Source organism: Poecilia mexicana, unplaced genomic scaffold, assembly GCF_051168715.1.
Source record: "Poecilia mexicana isolate PSO_F unplaced genomic scaffold, ASM5116871v1 scaffold_17, whole genome shotgun sequence".
In the NCBI taxonomy this organism is placed as follows: domain Eukaryota; kingdom Metazoa; phylum Chordata; class Actinopteri; order Cyprinodontiformes; family Poeciliidae; genus Poecilia; species Poecilia mexicana.
In genome coordinates this window covers 372,990-395,639 of record NW_028263386.1, presented here as the reverse complement: position 1 = coordinate 395,639, position 22,650 = coordinate 372,990, and the positions used below count along the sequence as shown (strand labels likewise).

Genomic DNA, 22,650 nt, shown 5'->3' with positions numbered 1-22,650 from the left:
TTTTGTTTTAATGAAATAAAATCCAGATTATTTTAACATCACTTTTAGATGTTTGTATATTTTTGTGTTGAATTATTTGTTTAGATATTTTCTCATCAATGTACCATTTATTGCATAAATTCCGCCATTTCATTTCTGGTCCTTGTTGGTTGTGATGTTTATGAATTCCAACATGGTCTCAGATTAATTATTCATAATAAATTAGTTTTTGTCTAGTTTATTTCAACAACTAGAACTAAACTCTCACCCTGAGCAGAAAGTTTCAGGAAGATGTCAGAAATGTTCAGATTTTTCGGTTTAAACTTCTCCTAAAATGTCAGCTGTAGTAGGAGTAGCTTGTGACGTCATGGCTCGGTCCTGTCCAATCAGAACGCAGATTTAGTCCGTTCAGCGCCGAACTCAAACCGTTGAAGCCCTGTGCTGCTTCGCTCCGACCGTTGGTTCTGCCGGTAAGTTCTCTGCAACAGCACGGTACCAGTTGCTCGATCCTACCAGGCTCGGACCATGGGAGAGGTTCGGGCCCGTTGAAGACTTCTGTAGCGGTCTGATCGGTGTCTGCGGAACTGTAACGGCCCAGTTTAACGGCTAACTTCGAGCTAACCGGTCGGGCTAACTTGCGCTGCTTCAACCACTTCCATCCGAATTTATGGACCAATTTCACAAATCCGTCACTGCCCATGTGCAATAAGCTAAATTTAACACGGATCCAACAAAGTTTCTGTAAAATGTGAGCCAGAACACCCGGATCAGTTATCGGTTCCACTATGGTCCATGAATCCGTTCTGCTCATGAGGAGCCGAAAGTTATCTAAAATAACCAGTGAACCGAATCGGTTCAGGAATCATTCTTTTCAACATCCGGGTTAACTGACTTAGTCAATCAGAACTGATTCGGTTCATCAGAACGTTTTTAATCAGGATATCTAAACCGGCTCTGGGTTCTGCAGGTTCAGCAGATGATCAGGCCAGCTTGTTTGGCTGAACCTGATCTGAGAGGCAGAGATGAGCAGCTGGAGCCACAGAACCAGGTGAGAAACACTCCCGCATCTGTCCCCCTTTTGCTCTCTATCTTTTCTCCATGTGCACTGCATCTGCATCTCCATCTGATGATGATGATGATGCTGTTCGACTCCGTTCTTCTGTTCCAGTTCCAAGAGTCGGTCCAGACGGGTCAAAAGGTTCTCCAAAGTGTCTCTACAGAAGCCTGGATGGACCAAAGAGGAGGCAAGAATGATAATGATGATGATGGTGATGGTGGCGATGATGATGGTGATGGTGGCGATGATGATGATGGTGGTGGTGATGGTGGCGATGATGCTCTTCCTCAGGATGAGCTCCTGCGGCGCCTGGTGAAGGAGCGTGGAGCCAGCAGCTGGTCCTCGGTGGCGCTGTCCTTCAGGGTGAGCGTCTCAGTCAGACATCTGGTGTCGAGCTCTTTGGTGGTGACCAGCGGGGGGCGCTCTCACTTTCTTTCTTTCAGGGTCATAGGTCAGAGGTCCAGTGTCAGAGACGCTGGCAGCAGATCAAGAACCCAGAGCTGGTCAAAGGCCCGTGGACCCAGGAGGAGGACCGACGGGTGAGGACCGTTCACCCCTGCCGCTCTGTGCCCCCCTCCCATCTGGATCTGATATCACTTCCTGTTTAGGTCATGGAGCTGGTCCAGAAGTATGGTGTGAAGCGCTGGTCGCTCATCGCCAAGCATCTGCACACTCGCAACGGGAAGCAGTGTCGAGAGCGCTGGCACAACCACCTGAACCCGGCGGTGAAGAAGAGCAGCTGGACGGCCGAGGAGGACAGGGTGGTGTGTCAGGCCCACAGGTTGCTAGGCAACCGCTGGGCCGACATTTCCAAGCTGCTACCTGGCAGGTACCCGACCTGCTGCAAGTCCAGATGTAGAGGTGCTACTTCCTCTGGAAGGTCCTCCAGTCTGGTTGGAAAACTTTTAACCTTTTTAAATTTTTTAACACAGCAAACAGGTGCGTTGACCTATGTCAGGTACATTAACCTGTCTGCAGGTGCTTTGACCTGTCTGCAGGTGCTTTGACCTGTCTGCAGGTGCGTTGACCTGTCTGCAGGTGCGTTGACCTGTCTGCAGGTGCGTTGACCTGTGTCAGGTGCGTTGACCTGTCTGCAGGTGCTTTGACCTGTCTGCAGGTGCATTGAGCTGTGTCAGGTGCGTTGACCTGTCTGCAGGTGTGTTGACCTATGTCAGGTGCGTTGACCTGTCTGCAGGTGCGTTGACCTGTCTGCAGGTGCGTTGACCTGTCTGCAGGTGCGTTGACCTGTGTCAGGTGCGTTGACCTGTCTGCAGGTGCGTTGACCTATGTCAGGTGCGTTGACCTGTCTGCTGGTGCGTTGACCTATGTCAGGTGCGTTGACCTGTCTGCTGGTGCGTTGACCTGTGTCAGGTGCGTTGACCTGTCTGCAGGTGCGTTGACCTGTGTCAGGTGCGTTGACCTGTGTCAGGTGCGTTGACCTGTGTCAGGTGCGTTGACCTGTCTGCAGGTGCATTGAGCTGTGTCAGGTGCGTTGACCTGTCTGCAGGTGTGTTGACCTATGTCAGGTGCGTTGACCTGTCTGCAGGTGCGTTGACCTGTCTGCTGGTGCGTTGACCTATGTCAGGTGCGTTGACCTGTCTGCAGGTGCGTTGACCTGTCTGCAGGTGCGTTGACCTGTCTGCAGGTGCGTTGACCTGTGTCAGGTGCGTTGACCTGTCTGCAGGTGCGTTGACCTATGTCAGGTGCGTTGACCTGTCTGCTGGTGCGTTGACCTATGTCAGGTGCGTTGACCTGTCTGCTGGTGCGTTGACCTATGTCAGGTGCGTTGACCTGTCTGCTGGTGCGTTGACCTGTGTCAGGTGCGTTGACCTGTCTGCAGGTGCGTTGACCTATGTCAGGTGCGTTGACCTGTCTGCAGGTGCGTTGACCTGTCTGCAGGTGCGTTGACCTGTCTGCAGGTGCGTTGACCTGTGTCAGGTGCGTTGACCTGTCTGCAGGTGCGTTGACCTATGTCAGGTGCGTTGACCTGTCTGCTGGTGCGTTGACCTATGTCAGGTGCGTTGACCTGTCTGCTGGTGCGTTGACCTATGTCAGGTGCGTTGACCTGTCTGCTGGTGCGTTGACCTGTGTCAGGTGCGTTGACCTGTCTGCAGGTGCGTTGACCTATGTCAGGTGCGTTGACCTGTGTCAGGTGCGTTGACCTGTGTCAGGTGCGTTGACCTGTGTCAGGTGCGTTGACCTGTGTCAGGTGCGTTGACCTGTCTGCAGGTGCGTTGACCTATGTCAGGTGCGTTGACCTGTGTCAGGTGCGTTGACCTGTGTCAGGTGCGTTGACCTGTCTGCAGGTGCGTTGACCTGTGTCAGGTGCGTTGACCTGTCTGCAGGTGCGTTGACCTATGTCAGGTGCGTTGACCTGTCTGCTGGTGTGTTGACCTGTCTGTAGGTTCGTTGACCTGTCTGCAGCCTCAGGTGTGTCTCCTTTGCCGTGTCTTCCAGAACAGACAACTCCATAAAGAATCATTGGAACTCCACCTTGAAGCGTAAGGTGGAGAAGGAGGGTTACCTGCACTTCCTGCAGCTGCATGGCTCAAGCTCCGCCCCCAGACCTGGGACCAGGACCCACGCATCCCGCAGAGCCCAGACTAAGGTCCGTCCCCAGTCAGCAGGATGCCTCTAGTAGGTCGGGACGCTGATGCTGATCTGTGTTCTTGCAGGCCGACAGTCTGTCCACCATCAAAGACGAGTCCAGCTTCTCTTCCAATCAGAGCACCTGCAGACCGCATGGAAGCTCCGCCCACCTGTGTTCCACCTGGGCCCCTGCTTCCTGCTCAGGCTGCAAGCAGGGAGTATCCACTGAGCTGATGGAGATGGTAAAGCCGTCCACTGTACCCTGCCTATGTCTGTCCTCTGGGACCCTGCCCATGTCTGTCTCTGTCCCCAGCAGAAGTCCTGCTCGTCCCAGAACCTGGAGGCTTGGAGTTACCAGGAAATGACATCACACCCATCTCCAGAGGCGCCACTGCTCAGAGAGGACTCTCCGTCCGTTATCGACCTGAGCAGGAGCTACGTAAGGCGTTGTGGCAGGGCTGGTCCCGGCTTCTGAGGACAGGTGAGACAGCTGCTGTCTTGTGCAGGTTCCAGGTGTTAAGGAGCAGTTGATGAAGACGGATGAAGGAGCGTCCTTCCTGGACTCGTCCTCGTCCTGGGAGAGGAGCAGCATGATGGAGGCAGCAGTCTTCTCCCCAGCTGAGGTAGAATCACAGAGAGACAGACAGAGACATGTCCAGGTGTCCCTCAGGCTGGCCATCTCAGTGTCTACCTGTCCCAGGTCTTCAGCCTGAGTGCTGCAGAGGAGCTGAGCTTCCAGCGCCCGCCGCTCACCTCCACGCCGCTCTGCTCCCTCAAACACCAGAACGTCTGCTGTGTCCACTGCAGCCTCGGCTCCAGGTCCGCTCCGGCCTTTCTCACTTTGACCCTTTGTAACCCCTGACCCTAACTCGTCATTGGTCCGTTCAGGACAGAGCAGATCAGAGCACTGTTCCCCTCGGCTCCGGAGACACCCACGCCGCTCAAGGTGCCCGACTGCCAGGACGAGGTGAGTCCAGCCGGCCGCCGCCAACCGGCCGCCAGCTGGAGCTCAGGCTGAGCCGTGTGTGTGTGTGTGTGTGTGTGTGTGTGTGTGTGTGTGTGTGCGCACTTCAGGTGGCAGCCTGCTCCAGACTGATGATGAACCTGACAGGAGGAGAGAGGAGCAGTGACCCTGACAGCCAGCAGTCCAGCTGCAGCTCTGAGGTCAGCCTGACACAGAACCCTCTGAGCGGGTCCAAAGTGGGTTCTGTCAGGTCCGATGTCGCAGCATCTGTGTTCTAGTCGTGGGGTTTAGGTTTCCACCTGATCCTCTTCCTGCTACCGGAACCAATCCGGTCCAGAGCTCCTTATTAACCCTCTGATGCGAGTGACGGACTATGCAGTCTTCTGAGTGGGTCTTTTTAGACCCGTGTTTAAATCAGTGTGTTTTTTTGCTACTTTTGTCATTTTGATCCAAAATAATGTTTTGTATAATACTTTGTGCTGTGTTTTATTTCACACAAGAGTTATTTCATGTTTGAATTATTTTCATTTTTCACATTTTTAAGCATTTTTAGAACAATTTGTAGAACATTTTAAAACAAAATGACAACAGCTCCACTTGGAGCAGGACATCCTCCCCGACCCGGAGAAGGACTCTATACTTTACCAGCTCATTTATTTATATGGTTATGAATTTTTATTTTATTTACTGAGATGATAAAAGAACCTTGAACACATTGATCAACAGGTTCTGCATGTCATTCAACACTCTCTCTTGGTTTTCTCATCCAGGGTGTCACACACACACACACACACACACACACACACCCAATAAAGTACAGGTGGTAATGTTAGCTAGTTGGTTAGATAACTAGCTAACTTTGAAGAAGGCTAATATGTTGATTTGTGACAATAACGCTCTCATGACTGACACACACAGACATTTGTGAGATAAAGAATAAAGATAATACTTATATGTAAGAGTTCTTGCTGTGTAAAATAATATCATTCAGGGTGACACTCAGGTCTCAGTGTGTTTGGTTCACAAAAATATGTTTTCCTGACAGACACAGTTGGTAAGAAACAGATTCCCACTAAATTCCATAGGAAGTGAATGCGGGTCATTTTAGACCCACTCACAGAAGAATGGAGTAGTGACATAAAACAAGCTGTTTCTTAAAATGTATAAAAGGTAAATTAAACATTTTAATTGCATGATATCAGTAATACCTGGAATATGAAGAGATGAAAACTTTTCATTACAAAGATATTCAAAAGGATGACCTCACCGGGTCCAAAAAGACCCACTTACACTTCAGAGGGTTAATGTCCCTCTCGTGACCTTGACATGACCTTCACAACCAGGTTCTCCTTATCACCTTCCTGACCTTTGACCTGCAGGTGCATGGGGAGAGCCTGCTGAGCTCCATCCTGCAGAGTCAGAACGGGACCGGCTCGGCCTCACAGGTCCAAGTCGGTTCCGGTTCAGGCCAGCAGAAGGTCCAGGGCCCGTCCGGCTCGGCGGTTCCGGCTCAGGCCCGCTTCGTCCCGACCTGCGACGAGTTCGAATGCTTCCCGCTGGACGAGCAGCTGGAGGTGTGGTGGGCCCAGCAGCACGCTCCCAACCAGGGCTCGCCCGAGTGTCCGGCCAACAGAACCAACCCGTTCGAGGTAACGGCCAGACCCGGCTCAGAACCAGAACCGGGTTCTGCTCTGCCTCTCAGGCTCACCTGTGTGTGTGCAGGTGAGCGGCGAGCTGCAGGTGGTGATGTTCGGGAGAACCGAGGACCAGGCCAGTCTGACCCAGCAGGCCCGCCACTATGTGGCACCGTGACCAGAACCAGGTCCAGACCCGGTCGCACCAAGCGGTGAGCCGGACCAACAGACGAACCTCCATCCTGACGCTGTGATGTCATCCTTACATGTCTCTGTTGTTTCAGGTGAACATCCATGTGGGAACCAACCAGAACCTTCAGAGTTCGGGACGCTTCACCTCTGACAGGTCAGTTATCACACTCAGAACCAGAACCGACTGCCACCACTGACTGCTCCTCTGGCTCCCAGAGGCTGGACCAGAACCAGAACTGAGATTTGATAACGCTCAGTCGTATTGATTCATGGACGAACTGTGGAAACAGGCGGTGCAGATGACCTTTGACCTTCAACAGTTATTGATGTTCCACTTGTGGTTCTGATCTGGTAGCTCGGTTTGGTTCTCAGCATGTGAAACACTTTGGACCTAAACGCCAATCCGTACAGAACCGGTACTGTCCACGATCTGCTAGACAGGTTCCATATCGGACCAATCCAAACGCCGCGCCGCACCGTACCGTAACGCACCGTACCGAACCGCACCGTACCGTAACGCACCGTACCGTACCGTAACGCACCGCACCGTAACGCACCGTACCATACCGTAACGCACCGTACCGTACCGTAACGCACCGTACCATAACGCACCGTACCATACCGTAACGCACCGTACCGCGCCACACCGTACCGTAACGCACCGTACCGTAACGCACCGTACCGAACCGCACCGTACCGTAACGCACCGTACCGCACCGTAACGCACTGTACCGTACCGTAACGCACCGTACCGTAACGCACCGTACCGTAACGCACCGTACCGAACCGCACCGTACCGTAACGCACCGTACCGCACCGTAACGCACTGTACCGTACCGTAACGCACCGTAACGCACCGTACCGAACCGCACCGTACCGCGCCACACTGTACCGTAACGCACCGTACCGCACCGCACCGTAACGCACTGTACCGTACCGTAACGCACCGTACCGTAACGCACCGTACCGAACCGCACCGTACCGCGCCACACCGCACCGTAACGCACTGTACCGTACCGTAACGCACCGTACCGTAACGCACCATACCGCGCCACACCGTACCGTAACGCACCGTACCGTAACGCACCGTACCGAACCGCACCGTACCGTAACGCACCGTACCGTAACGCGCCGCACCGCGCACCAATGACCCAGAATTCACGACTCGATACCAATCGTTTGATTTCTGATGGAATCCATTTGAATGAAGAACTGATGGATCAGCAGAACCAGAACTAGAACCGTCGTTTCCGGACGGCAAGGAACGGAGCTGGAACCAATGAACACACCTAGGAATGTCACAGAACCGGGTAGAGCCCGGTGGGACCCAGTAGAACCATGTGGAACCTAGTAGAACCATGTGGACCCGGTAACAGTTTCAGAATGAGAGCGTACTGATCCGATGTTCTTGTGTTCCAGAACGGAGAAGAACCCAGGTGACCTTCGCCTTGAGGGATGAAGATGACTCCTCCTCCTCCTCCCCTCGTCGTCCAGGCAGCCAATCAGAAGAGAGGATTTCTTGTCGTTTCCTGCTACCTCATCAGTTTTCTCTGATGTTTTATTTCTTTGTTTGGGGAATTTTTTTCTTCTTTTCTTGTTTAATCCGACCAGAAGGAGACGAGTTCCGGGTCGGTTCTGATCGGCGGCCCGGACCGGGTCGCCGCCTGGCCTTTAGATCCGGTTTTTATCTCTGGACGTTTATTCTGTTTCTTTCTTTCTTGGAACGTTGCTGTGATCCCGGTGGAAGTGCTGCTCATGGACCGGATCGGAACCGACCCACTTCAGGGACTTTTCTTTATTTCTGACGGCACTTTATCTTTAAGCTTTGCACTTTGGATCGGAACCGATCGAAGCAGAACCTTGAATCAGACAAGATTATTCACAATTTAATGATTTATATGATTAAATCTTTATTTGTATGTTCAGAACACATGGAGAACTTTGTTTAGGACAGAACCAGTACAGATGAAGTTCTGTGTGAAAGTCCAGTTTCTATGGGACCCGACCGGACCTGGTTCTGGCTGTGATTCTGATGATTTCTTGTGAGAATAAAGGACCAGATGGAAACACTCGGACTGTTCTCCGTGTGCCTCTGTTCCAGAACCGAGGTCCGGTTAGCGCTTCTGATGAAAACAACTCTTTGGTTCTTCAGAACCAGACTCGGGTCGGTCCAGGTCAAGGCTGGACTTGGACCTTCAACACTCTGACAGTTCTGGATGAGAGTCAGAATGCACCAGAACCAAACTTCCTGTATTGGACCCAGGATCAGACCCAGAGTCAGCCCCCCTGATTCTGATTCTGGTTCTGGTTCTGGTCTAGTCGGGCTGGAAGGCGTTGTTGTCAGCGCTGGTGTCGCCCTGCGGCCGTCCCAGCAGGGGGCAGCAGCTCTTCCTCCTGGACTGGGTAAGGACTCTGCAGAGGAAGCCAGAGGGGGCGGAGCCACGGTGGGCGGAGCCACGGTGGGCGGAGCCGGGGGGGAGGGCAGCCTTCCTCAGCAGTGGGGGCGTGCTGCGGCCACTGCAACTGCACAGAACCGGGTCAGAATCTAGCCAGAACCGATCGTAGTGCGTCTGGTCATCATTACCTGGTGCAGCCACAGGGGGCGCTGTGCATCTGAACCATGGCAGGAACAGAACCCCTCCTCAGCAGAGTGGGCGTGGCTCCAGATGAAGCTCCGCCCTGCAACACAGAGACTGTGACACCACCACCTCTGAGCCAATCTGCTGCTGAGGTTCTGGTCAGCCACACAGAGACCCAGATCTCACCTGTCCTCATCGGCGACAGGAAGTGAGGGAACAGGAAGTAAAGGACACAGGAAGTGAAGATCTCAGGCGTGTAGCCTGCTGGTTCCACTCCTGTCTGCTCACCCACAGCCCTCGGAGCTGTGAGCTCAGAACCTCCATGAACTCTGGAACTTCTGACCCGGTTGGGTTCCCATTCGGAACTGGATCTCTGGCGGATCTGTAGGTCTGGATCACATCAGGAGAACCCAGAGGGAGAGAACAGGACTTCCTGTGGATCCGTTAGCCGCTTCCCTCCATGAGGACACCGCTCAGTGATCTGTCCAATGAGTCTCATGGACGCCGTCGTCCATTCAGGTCCTTTCAGATTAAGAGCCACTTAAGAGCTTTAGAGTTTCTTAGTAACTGACCTGAGCAGGAAAACACTGACTTAGCTCTGCTATGGCTAACATTGGCTGCAGCTGCTAACATGCTAACAGATAAACAGGTGTGGTCCAGATGTTCACTTACTGATAACCACACGCTAATCAGCTAACAGCCATGTGTGTGTGTCCAGGTGTGTGTGTGTCCAGGTGTCTGTGTGTGTCCAGGTGTGTGTGTGTCCAGGTGTCTGTGTGTGTCCAGGTGTGTGTGTGTGTCCAGGTGTCTGTGTGTGTCCAGGTGTCTGTGTCCAGGGGTCTGTGTGTGTCCAGGTGTCTGTGTGTGTCCAGGTGTGTGTGTGTGTGTCCAGGTGTCTGTGTCCAGGTGTCTGTGTCCAGGTGTCTGTGTGTGTCCAGGTGTGTGTGTGTGTGTCCAGGTGTCTGTGTCCAGGTGTGTGTGTGTGTGTCCAGGTGTCTGTGTCCAGGGGTCTGTGTGTGTCCAGGTGTCTGTGTCCAGGGGTCTGTGTGTGTCCAGGTGTCTGTGTGTGTCCAGGTGTGTGTGTGTGTGTCCAGGTGTCTGTGTCCAGGGGTCTGTGTGTGTCCAGGTGTGTGTACCTGCAGCAGCTCCACGCAGGCCGATGGGAAGTATCCCTCCTCTCTGTTCTTCAGGCGTCCGAACCAGAGCCTGGATCAGGTCTCCTGGTTCCAGGTCCAGTTCCCTGGGCCAACGAGACCGGTACTGATTGGTCACCACCGCCACCTGATAGATCAGATCAGAACCGGATGTGACTGAGTGGTCTTTCTCCAGTTTTGGATCAGATTTTCTCTCTGATCTGATTCCAATAATTGATCTGATCAGTTTCCATCTTTCTGCTTCATTCCACCTTAAAAACCTCCCAGAACTGGAGAACCAGACTGGTTGCTGTTTAGACATTTACTGCTAAAAAAGATTTTAAATATAAAATAAAGATTTTTGCATTCCAAAGTCATTGCTGGAGATATTTGGCGGTTTTAATGTGTTTTGTTATGACTTGTTGAATATGGAGCAAAATTATACAGGAAATCTACTCCATCTTTAAGTTTTAATACGATAAAATTTGATCTAACAAGGATGAAGAGTTAGATTATGATATTAATGATTTATCACTTTCTAAAAAGCACCTCCATTTTTAAAGTGAAATAATTTGATTTGAGAGAGTGATTAAACGTTGCAGCATTTAATCTATTGTTCCCATTTAATGGAGGGGGAACAAATTATTTCAGACAACTGAAATATCCATTCTCTCCTCCCCCCATAATTTTGGAAAATAAAGAGCAACTGTTTCCAAATTCTCAAAGATTATGTGTGATAGCATGTAGTATACTAGAAATTTCCTCCATCCAGCAATCTGTCAGATTTTACATTGGAACGAGATTTACCAGAAAGTCTACACCTCTCTTCTTTTCAGGAAGTCTTAATTGTTGGTGCCCTGTTATCAGCCTGTTTCTATCGTCTTATATCAGGAATGAAAAATTATAAACACACACAACGTATTGCAGGGCCGTGCAGAGGCCACTAAGGGGCAGGTGCTCAAAGGGCCCATCTAACCTCCTTCTAGGACAGAATATTAAAGCCTCTCAGCTTTCAGAGTTTAATAAACAATGATAAATTACAGAATTGTGAGATATACAATCAAAGCTAAGGAAAATCTCTATAGAGCATACAGCTATACATAAAATCACAACAAGCCTAAAATCACAACAAAAGATTCCTGATGTGTGCAAATAAAAGTTTATGTTTGGTAAAAATTAGTTATTTAATTTAAAAAAAAAAATTTTTAGACAAAACGTTTTGTTTTAAAAAGAAATCATTACAATTCCAAAAGTTTTGATTACAATTTTATTGAATTTAACTTCATACTCTGAGAACCAGACCATAAACTTAAAGTCTGGTTGAGTTTTTCCTTCATTAATGACTTTTATTACATACATTTTATCTATCATGGTAGTTCAGGTGAGTTATTTTTAATTCTAAATGAATATCCTTGTTGGTCTTTTATTTAAGTGCTATTCTCCTTCAAGGTACATTTACCTAACCCAGAATAAATGTACATTATGCAGCAAAGGAAATTAGACATATATTCATTATGGAGATGATTGGTTTGGACGGCGATGTTCCCCTATAATCAATACTGAAGAATGACTGATATCATTAACACACACACAGTAAAAAATGCTGGGTTATTTTCATAACCCAATTTCTGGGTTGAAGCTGTTGGGTCATAGGTTGGGTTAGTTTGACCAAATATCGGGTCAAAATTCATAACTCATGAGTTGGGTCAGAAATTTATCGGAAGTCTACATCTTACACACTTCTGTTGGGCCAGGAGTTGGGTGGGTAGATTTACCCAAACGGTTGGGTTAAAGATGAAACTTGGAAGAAGCCACGCCCCTCTTCACAAGCCTCCATTTTCAACATGACTGTGAACGTTGCATATCGGACTTCTCCTCTACTTTGAAATAAGACATGGTAAGTAAAAAGAAGATAAAGTTTCAACGTTAATAGAATTTTATACATAAATTGAATTTATTTCAAACATGTTTGATATTTATTTTTATGGTTATTTGAAATGTTTATTATGGCAGGTTGCTCTGACAAAGAGCTTCGGTGTTGCTACAACACGGATGTTGGGGAAAAATAGATGAAGGGGAAGGGCACAATTTGTCAAGTAAATTAAATTCAGTTTTTAATATAACCTCAATCATATTTGTTCGTAACTTAACATAGTCAAATTTTTAAAAATCGATTTAGTTTTAAAAGAAAAGGTAGTTGACGGTTTGTCCCCTGATTTTTGCAATATGCGCGCGCATCCTCAGCGGGCTGAGGCTACGTGTTCGAACACCAGCAGTAATGGCGCAGGAGAGCGAGCAGAGCTTTAATAATGTGGGTATATTATGCTTGTTGAAAATAAAATAACTTTTGCAAAGTTATTAGGCGATAAATTAGTTGTGTAAACCTGAATTATGCGCTCGGTTTATTAACATATAGTTTAATTACAAACATGCTCGGACGTGTTCGGACTTATCGCTCCCCTCCAGCCGCCGGCTCGTCTCGCCCGCTCCGTCAGTTGACCGGGCGGAGCGGCTCGTTAAGCCGAAAGAGAACGACCGTCTCCCGGCACATTGCTTTCAAACTCCCGCTGGTTTTCGGCAACGAATTAAAAGCAAAACTAATACAATATCTAATGTTAATGTTTGCTCATTTTATTATTATTGTTACTATTAATTACAAATACATTTATTTAAAGTTGGTGCTGAAAGTTATTCAGCACTAAGTTTGTGTTAAGTTTTACTTCTAAATTAAATTATATGTGTCATTTTATTTTATTAAGTGCTATATTTATTTTTAGGAACATAAAATTACTCTGAACATTTGAAATTGCTGGCTAATTACAAGTTATTTGCAGCTATAAGATTTCAGTCATTCTTAAAGTTTGATTTGTGATTTTGTCTTTTCTGATAGATTTTGTAATTTTACATCCAGGATCTTCAGGAGAATTAAGCGAAACCCAAACTCCTCGTTCTCAAGGAAGACATTCTGCATGACCAAGAACATGAGTCTGCTCCCTCAAGGTATTGAAGCTCAGAAGAAATGTTCTCTAAAATGTTTTCATGCTTTCTAGTTACTGCAACATTTTAACACTAACTTATGTTTGATACAGAAGGTGATGTAGTCCTGCAGCTGCTGCCAGTACTCCTCCCTGCTCCACCTTACTAATTTGGGAGAAGTTTCAGATCCATCAACCTGGAAATTCAGATGTTTTCATTGATATCCAGCCTGTAAGTCAACCTTCATCTCTGAATAATGCTCAGATCGTTTAAATAAGTGCATCACATTCAATAGTGAGGTTTTGTGTTAAACTAGAATCAGTCAGAAATTAGTTTTTGAGAATGTATCCCTTTACCTTTAAATTCACTAAAGGCCTGTTTTTGTGCTTCTCTCTCTTGTTCTCAACGAAGATCTTTTGTATGGCCAAGAAGAGAAAGGAGCGGCCGTCTTCTCAACAACATGAATTTTCTCCCTTAAGGTATTGAAGCTGAAGATATGTTTATAAACTGTTAACATTTAACATTTTAACACAAGCTTATGTTTGCCATGCAGACAAGATGATGTAGCCCTGCAGCTGCTGCCAGTTCTCCTCCCTGTTCCACCTTACACATTTGGGAGAAGAGCTTCAGATCCATCAACCTGGAAGTTCAGAAGGTTTCATTGATATCCAGCCTGTAAGTCAACATTCATCTCTGAATTATGCTCAAATTGTTTGCTGTTTATATAAGTTCATCACTAATGGCCTGTTTTTTCTGTCTTCTCTCTGCATCAGGTTGGGACAAACCTGGTGGTGCATCTACAAAATGTGACAACATGGAACCCATATGTCCTCATGCAGGGAGACTGGCAAAATGCTAAAGTGTCGTTAAAAATGCTCCTTGTTTAATGGCTGAAAGGTTTACTTGTAGTTTGCTTTAAAACAGACGTTTTTTCATTAAATGTTTTCTAATGTGGAGTAAAAGATACTTTGGAGTTGTAGCCAAATGAATTGAAGTGATTTAACTACTTATGTTTTATAACTTTTGTAAATGAAATCTGCTGGCTCTATATATGTATCATGTGGAAATAAAAGAACCTTTAAATTCATATGCCTTTTAATCCTTTTTTTATATAGTGAAATTTAAAATAATTTTTTTTTTAACCCAACTATAGTGGTATAATAACCCTTGTGTTGGGTTATGAATTTCAACCCAATTTTGGGTCAATTTAACCAATTTAAACAAGTCAATTTAACCCAACGTTTGGTTAGTTGCCATGACCCAATGTGCTGGGTCAAACCCTCAACCCAACCCAGTTGGGTTAAAACAACCCAGCGCTGGGTTACGTATTGGGTTATTTTTAACCCAGCAGTTTTTACTGTGCAGGGACGAAGCTTTCAGTTATCTAGCTTTGCTAGCAGAGTCGTTAGCTAGCAGCTAGCTAGTAGCACAACAACAACAGCCTGATGTCTGTATGATAAAAATACTGAATCGATAGATAAGAACAGTTTCTCCTCACCTGGCTGTCTCCTCCCCTCAGTAGTTCTTCAGAGAAAGGCAGACAGAGGCCTGTCAGTGTCTGTTGTATCTCATTACCTCTCTGCTTAAACCGCTGAAGCAGAAACGAGACTTCAACGTTTTCCATCATCTGACAAGCAGCAGGTCTGCTCCACTTTATTCACCAAAACGTTTTAATTCACCAAAAACTGATCTGTAATCTGAACGTTCGCTACGTTCAGCTCCAGTTAGCCGCCTTATCTCACTGCGGAGAGGCAACTGGGTCACGGGCAAAAGGTCAAAGGTAACAAGGTGACCGGAGGGCTTATTATGTTGTACAAAAAAACCAACAAAAAACTAATAATTTAAGTACATGTTATTATGTGTCAGAAGAGGGCTTAGGAAATAATACCAAAAAAAAAAAAAAATGACCAAAAGGGCACTTGGGGGCAAGGAGCAAAAGGGGCAGGTGCTCAAGCCCCCCCAGCTCCCCCATCTCTGCACGTGCCTGAAATCTGTGTTTGGTGACAAACTTTTATTTGTCAGGCTTAAGTGACAAAAGTTGGAGAAAGATCGATTCTCTTGGCGATTAAACAATCAAAACAAAACAGCGTAAGAAGATCTCCACACAAGACCTAGTTTATTTGTTTATTTTACGATTTTGTTATTGCTTCTTTTTTTAAATCAGCAGGTGATTGAACTGAATGATACAAGGTTGGCATGATTATATGAGTTTTTTTTGTTTTTTTTTTTGTTTTTTTTTGTATTTTTAACCGTGAAATCGATCAGAAGTGCAGTGAAAATGGTCAGATCCGCCGGATCCGTTGTTCTGTCAGATAGCCCTACGCTGTCAGGATAGCATACATGCAGTTAGTACGCATGCGCGGGCATGCGCATTAAGAAGTCAGACCGTCAGTGGAGTTGTCAGTTCAGCATGCGACAAGTTATGACGAAAATAATTCATTAAATTGTTTATGATATGATATAATATGATAACTAGATAGATATACATGCTGTGTCGTGGTTTCAAAGTGTATTTAAAGCAGGTCTGGCTGCAGCTGCAGTCAATTACAACACACCGTGTAAAACTCATTAATCTATTTAACCGCTAAGTCAGGATGTCATACAGCTGTTAATAACAGTGCATGATGATCTACGTCATGATTCTATGTTGCTGATTAAATAAAATCATATGGTAATAACAGCGTATGCATGTCTGAGCTAAGGTATGACTATCTGACAATGTAGGCTGATCTGACGGAACACGGGCATGCGTACTGACTGCATGTATGCTATCCTGACAGCGGATCTGATAGAACACCTGCAACGGGCCGAGGCAAGATGGCGATGTGGGCACACGTACTACTCTGAGCTCCATTCGTGCAGCCCTCAACCAGCTACATAAACTGGCCCTTTACACATAATTTCATCCTCAAGGTGGAGCCGAACATCCACGCTCTAAAGTAAGGAGAAAAAATTAGAGTTTTTATGAAAGATGTCGGCCGTTAATGAGAAAGATTTCCCTAGTCTGAAGAATGCTAACGCTGCTAAGCTAAACATGCATAACTATGCTGCCGCTGCTAGCGCTGAAACACCGATGGAGACGTCAAAAAATGCCTCCGGTACAAGACGGCAACTAAACGCGACTCCAACCAAACTTCCACCTGCTAAACAACAAGCCACTGAGACCGAGGTCTCCTTAGCTGCTGTCTTAGCAGCCATTAAAAGCCTGGATAGCAAGGTTGACGACTTTGGAAAACAGCTAAAAGAAAATTCAGACTTGTTTGCCCGCATCACTCTCCAAGTGGAGCAGAACACACTCGGCATTGCTGAATGTAAATCTACAACGGAAAACCTTGAACACAAGTTTGTTGCAATGAATAAAGAAAACGCAGCTCTGAAAGAAAAACTCCTGGAGGCTGAAAGATACAAGCGGCGATGAAACCTGAGGCTGTCGGGCCTCAAAGAGCAAGAAGGAGAAAACCTCAGAGAAAAGGCAGAACATCTTCTCTCAAGAATCTTGCCACAATGGGCAGACCAGGCAGAGGATGTGATCGATACATTACACCAGGGGTGTCAAACTCGATTTCACCGAGGGCCACTTCAGCATATTGGCCCCCCTCAACGGGCCACATTGACGGTACAGATCAGGAGTGCCCAGGTCCAGTCCTCTAGACTGCAACTTTTAGATGCATCCCTGCTAAAATATACCCAGACAAAAGGTTGACTTCCCTCATTCAGTTCTGTAGAGGCTTATAATGAGTCAATGGTCCAGGTGTGTTAGAGAAGGAACACATCCAAAGCTGCAGATGGGAGCTCTGGAAAACTAGGCTTGGGCAGTGTGATGGCCAAATCCATGGCCACACTCTGAAACAGGAGATGGGGTCCAGGGCTCAGCAGACATAGGTGCTAATTGGACTGCACCATTAGTTCTTGATGGCAGGGGAAATTTGTAGTTTCTTTATTTAGATAAGTTTTGTATTCAAGTAAATATCAGTATTTAAACTTTAATATTTTTTATTTTCATTTTGTGAGTCTTTAGTTTAGCCAAACTTAGCTGTAATGTTATTTGTTTTTGTGTGTGTGATTGTATTCTGTTTAGATACCCCTATTGTGTCTTAATTGGTCTGATCAGCCAGCTTATATACCCCTGTGTGTCGTTTCTTTGTTAGGTCAGTTATGTTTGTTTGTGCAGCCAGTTTGTTCACATTTTTGCCTGAGTTCAGTTTTGTTTCTTTGACCTCTTTTATGAGCTCAGTTTATCTTTTGTCATTTATAATCTTTGGGTTAAAATAAAAAAACCCTATTTTTCTAATTAATTTCCTGTGACTCCTCCTGTTTTTAACTCGGTCCATCACAGGCAGCCCTAGCATAAATGTATAAAAATACAATGTTAAAGATAAATTGAACACCTCATATTGTTAAACAACGCTTTGGAGCTTCTGGTTAGGAAGCGCCTTCGAAACCTTTGGTTGAAATGGAGCATTAAATTCAAGTCTCCACTACAGACCAGAGAAAACTAAAGAGAATGCAACGTTGTGTTAATCCATTAGATGAGCCGGCAGTTTATCTGGAGGAAATAAATGACGATGCAAAAGTTAATTAGACTGTAACATGCGCAGTCTGCTGATCAACCACTGCGGACGTGGCTCCGCCGCTGCAAAGACTTAGAAACCGGTGGAAGAAACTCATCCAGAAGATTTAACAAATGGAGCCTTCTGGGTTCACGTTACCCAGGAGAGCCGCTCTGGAGGAGCTGCAGACGTAACATCATCTGTCCGTTTCGGAGAAGCGAAACCACGCAAAAAAAAAAAAATCCTGGTAGAAGCGCACACCGGACCTCACAGGGTAAAACACTCAGAGTCCAGTTGATCTGTTTGGATCAGACAGATCCAACTGACTGATGAATTAGCGCAGATTTTTCTGCAGATGGGAGCCAGGAGGAAGTTGTTCAGACCCCAGCGGGTGAAGTGATGCTAATTTAAGTAAATTCGCTTAATTCAATTTATTAAAGTTATTGGGGCCTCAGTCAGTGGTTTTTGTCACTACGAGTAAATGTAGATGCATTTATCTGCTTAATCTGTGATGGGATCTGGATTCACGGTGAATATTCACTAAACCGCATAAAATGCGACTAAATAGCCGATGTTAATATGATTGTAATTTCACGGATAAAAATAGTACATGACCGATTTTTATTTATGTTGTCGGTCAAGATAACGGATAACAAACAAAAGTCTAGCGCCACCTGCTGCCCTGACACCAACTCACACATCTTCATTCTCAGTCTTACTTGTAAATCGATGTTTCTTTTCTTGGACGTTTTGATGTTAGCTTGTCGACGTCTCAGTTTTATTCGCTGCTTGAGGTGACTCTGCTGCTCTCTAGTGGCGAGAAGCCGTAATGTTAGCTGGTAACAATCGGAATGCATTATGGGAAATGTAGTTTGTAGTTAATTCGTGCTCAAAACCTATTTTAAGTCAATCATGGGCCTATAAAACGCTGGGGGGCCACATAAAATGACATGGCGGGCCACATGTGGCCCACGGGCCTTGAGTTTGACACATGTACATTACACCGTTTAGGAAGAAAGGAAGAAGGACGGACCCGTCAGGTCATCCTGCAGTTCACTAGGAGGCGCCATCGAGACACAGTCTGGAAAGTGACGAAGGATTCAGCGGTATGCAAAGAACAAGGTCTGCGTTTTGCTCAAGATTTTATTAAGGAAGACCGGCTGGCAAGAGAAGAACTGTGGCCTCAGATTACCAAAGCCAGATCCCAGGGTAAGGTGGCCTTTTATAGAGGTCATATCGCAGTGATCGACGGCAAGGTGATCAAAGCTTCATCTCCCTTCTGAGACTATAGATTCTTCTCTGTTTGTTTACTGCATCCTCCTATTACAGGGTTAAAAAAAAAACAGCAATGTTTTTCCTTTTAATATTGAATAATACCTTTTGTCATAGTAAGACTCTGACATGCGCTCCAGTGGTTTTATATTTTTGCTCAAATGAAAAGGGAGTAGTTTTAAGTTATGTTTAGTGAAGGCTGTGGATGCAAGGTTGATTTTTCCAGGTTATAATGTGAAGGGCATTCTTAGACTTCCAGGGCCTTTAATTCATTCTATCTTAACAAAACTTAAAATATTAAGGTTTGTGTCTTTAAAACTAATTTTTTCTTTGTTTTAATAAATTATATGTCTTTAAAAACTAATCTTAGGTTTTTGTCGCTTAATGTAAGGGGCTTAAGAGAAAATGTCAAAAGGAAGGCAATGTTCATGTACTGTAGAAAAAATAATCCGCACTGTATTCTTCTTCAAGAAACCCATTCAACGGACTCTGATGAGAAATTTTGGTCTAATCAGTGGGGAGATCAGATTAGTTATTCACATGGTACAACAAAATCAGCAGGTGTGGCTATATTACTGAATAACTTTCCAGGAAAAATAATTCATACAAAACATGACAGTGATGGCCATTGGTCTTTTTCCGTATTACTTATTGAGGACTCATTAATAATCCCAGGTAATATTTATGGTTACTGTAATATTTCCAAAAATAAAGAGCTTCTTACAAGTATTGAAGTAAATGTCAAACAACTTAAACAAACATTTTCTACTAAATATGTTTTATTAGGTGGAGATTGGAATATGGTTATGGACGAAGATAGATGCCCAAACAAATTTGCAAAAGCCCATCCAAACCGGATTTTGTCTGATTTTTGTGATAACTTGGGACTTATTGACTTATGGAGAGACAAACATATTAACGAAAAACAATTCTCTTGGTTTAAATCAGACACATCAAGCAGATCTAGAATAGACTTTTGGCTAGGAACTGATGATATTCTCAAACTAACATCAGATTGTAATATGTCTCCAACTCCTCTGACTGATCACTGCAGTATTAATTTACTAATTACCCCTCTTCCTGAGAGTTTGAGACATAGAGGGTATTGGAAACTCAATGCAAATCTCTTAAAATATGAGCTGTATTGCCGGGAAATCAAAGAATTAGTAAAAAAGATTCTGTTAGACGATTCATTAACAACCTACACCAAAAAATGGGAATACCTAAAATATAAGATACGGGTTTATTCTATCTCCTTTAGCAAAAACTTGAAAAGAAATAATGACCTGGAAGAAGTAAAGTTAGTAAAAGAACTAAACCTATTATGTATGAAACAGTCGTTGACTGATGTAGACAAAGGTAACCTCCTGACCGTACAAGCTAAATTAGACTCAATCTATGAAAGAAAGGCCCGGGGAGCTTCTGTCAGATCCAGAGCAAAATGGACTGAGGAAGGGGAGAAAAACAGTTCATACTTCTGCAGACTGGAAAAGAGGAGGCAAGTTAAAAATCAAATTCAATCCCTTATTATTAACAACAATGATTGTACAGACCAATTTGTAATTGCTAAAGAAATTAGCAACTTTTATCAAAACCTTTATAGCTCTTCTTTTTCAAGCCCAGACTGCGACTTTCTGCTGGACCAAGTCAAAGACTTCATCCCTCAAATATCTGAGGATTTCAAGGAAAACTGTGACAAAGACATTACTATTGAAGAACTAGACAGCGCCATCATGTGCTTGAAACTCGATAAATCCCCCGGTCCCGACGGCCTTACTGCCAATTTCTATAGACATTTCTGGGATTATCTCAGAGAATTTATATTCCAGGTTTTAAAGAGATCTTATGTAATAATTCAGTTCCACACAGCATGAAGCAGGGCGTTATCACCCTCATACCCAAACCAGGAAGAGACAGCAAAGTTCTGGATAACTACCGTCCAATCACCCTTCTAAACTGTGATTATAAGCTATTGACATATATCTACACAAATAGATTAAAGTCTGGGCTTAAGGATGTTATTTCTGAAACACAGACAGGTTTTATGTCCGAAAGGTCTAAACACAGTAACATCAGACTGGTGCAGGATTTACTCGAGTACAGTGACTTGATTGAGGATAAAGGCTTCATCCTTTTCCTAGACTTCTACAAAGCCTTTGACATGTTGGAGCATCAGTTTCTCTTCAAAGTTTTACACGTTTGGATTTGGACCAAACTTCTGTAGAGTAGTTGAAAGCTTTTATAACGGTACCACAAGTTCAGTTGCACTTCCACACGGTACGTCTCCTCGCTTCACCGTTAATAGGGGTGTAAAACAGGGCTGTAATATCTCCCCCTTCCTCTTTATTTTGGCCGTTGAAGTGATGAGTATTTTTATAAAAAACTCAAATATACCTAAATTGAAAGTCTTTGATCATCCAATTATAATCAGTCAGCTAGCTGACGACACCACAATTTTTCTGAAAAATCTAGACCAAACCCCCAAGGTACTTGAGCTAATTAATACTTTCTCCAAAGCATCAGGATTAACCTTAAACCTGCAGAAGTGTGAGCTGATGGCGATTCATGACTCTGATCTGACAGAAGTGAATAATATCCCCATTAAATCTTCAGTTAAATATCTTGGAATTCTAATAACTAAAGATGCTAAACTCAGTGAAACTGTTAACATAGAAAATAAGATACAGAACTGCAAATCTCAGTTAAATAAATGGCTCCAAAGAGATCTGACCCTGTTTGGGAGAACCTATTTAACCAAAATGGAGTCGTTGTCCCGATGCATATACTCAGCTTATTCCATGGCCATACCTAACAAATACATTAAAGATATAAATCAGCTAAACTTTAATTTCATCTGGAAAAATCGAGTCCACTACTTAAAGAAAGCAAATATGGTTAAAGACTTTAAAGATGGAGGTTTACAAGCTATTGACTTTGAATGTTTAAATGCGGTCTTAAAGGTAAACTGGCTGAAATCCTTTTTAATTAATGGTAATAGTATCTGGTTTTGTCTCCCCAAAGGTTTGTTTAAAAAAATTGGATGCATAGATTTTGTTCTTAGATGTGACTTTGGTGTTGACAGACTTCCTGTTAAGTTATCTGCTTTTCACAAGCAAGTGTTGTTATGTTGGAAACTTATGTACACACACAACTTTACTCCTCACCAGACTCCCATCTGGAACAACAGATATGTGCTGCACAGGAATAAGTCTCTGTATTTGGATCACTGGATGGAAAAGGGTATTTGGTCCATAAGACATTTTCTTAATGACAGTGGAGATTAGTTGAATTATGATGAATTTTGTCTATTGTATAATTTGGACTGCTCACGCTCTCAGTTTTACGCAGTATTGAACTCTATTCCCTCTGCAGTCAAATATCTGGTTCAGAATATAAACATTCAATCAGCTGACCTTCAGTTACCTGCACTTCAACTGTTTGGAGTTAACCTTTTAGACAAAAATAATTCTAACAAAAGGATGCGTCAACATCTAACCAATCTTATATTTCCTGTCCGACCAAATAAAAACTCCATTTTAAATTTGTTTCCTGATTCAGAGGTGAATAAGTGGAGAACAGCTTACCTTAAATTCCCTCTAAGCCCTAAAGCTAAAGAAGTTCATTTTAAAATTCTCAATAATATTTTTCCATCCAGAGAACTATTACGACAAAGATTCAACTTTGACACTAACAACTGTACCTTTTGTGATAATGATATTGAAACA

General features: G+C 44.8%; 1 protein-coding gene, 1 long non-coding RNA gene and 1 pseudogene across 4 annotated transcripts; 2 read left to right on the top strand and 1 right to left on the bottom strand.

Annotated features, from left to right (window-relative positions):
* The first annotated feature begins 371 nt into the window (after positions 1–371).
* On the top strand, positions 372–8,464 carry LOC106909785 (uncharacterized). Its single transcript, XM_014976249.2, has 17 exons — positions 372–449; positions 947–1,027; positions 1,148–1,223; positions 1,328–1,399; positions 1,480–1,575; positions 1,645–1,865; positions 3,494–3,644; positions 3,712–3,867; positions 3,942–4,064; positions 4,132–4,248; positions 4,326–4,444; positions 4,514–4,592; positions 4,700–4,789; positions 5,969–6,238; positions 6,312–6,435; positions 6,508–6,569; positions 7,835–8,464. The coding sequence occupies exons 2-15, from the start codon at positions 1,002–1,004 to the stop codon at positions 6,399–6,401; spliced, it is 1,686 nt and encodes a 561-aa protein (XP_014831735.2). The 5' UTR covers positions 372–449; positions 947–1,001; the 3' UTR covers positions 6,402–6,435; positions 6,508–6,569; positions 7,835–8,464.
* Positions 8,465–8,707: 243 nt separating this feature from the next.
* Positions 8,708–10,449, bottom strand: LOC148154469 (uncharacterized; annotated as a pseudogene).
* Positions 10,450–11,850: 1,401 nt separating this feature from the next.
* LOC148154468 (uncharacterized) lies at positions 11,851–14,135 on the top strand. Of its 3 annotated transcripts, none has more exons than XR_015765918.1 (6): positions 11,851–12,438; positions 13,018–13,127; positions 13,217–13,334; positions 13,515–13,582; positions 13,657–13,778; positions 13,877–14,135. It is a non-coding gene; the product is annotated as an uncharacterized LOC148154468 (long non-coding RNA). The 3 variants fall into 3 exon arrangements; XR_015765917.1 differs by having other exon boundaries at positions 11,852–12,024; positions 13,039–13,127; XR_015765916.1 differs by having other exon boundaries at positions 11,852–12,024.
* The last annotated feature ends 8,515 nt before the right edge of the window (positions 14,136–22,650 follow it).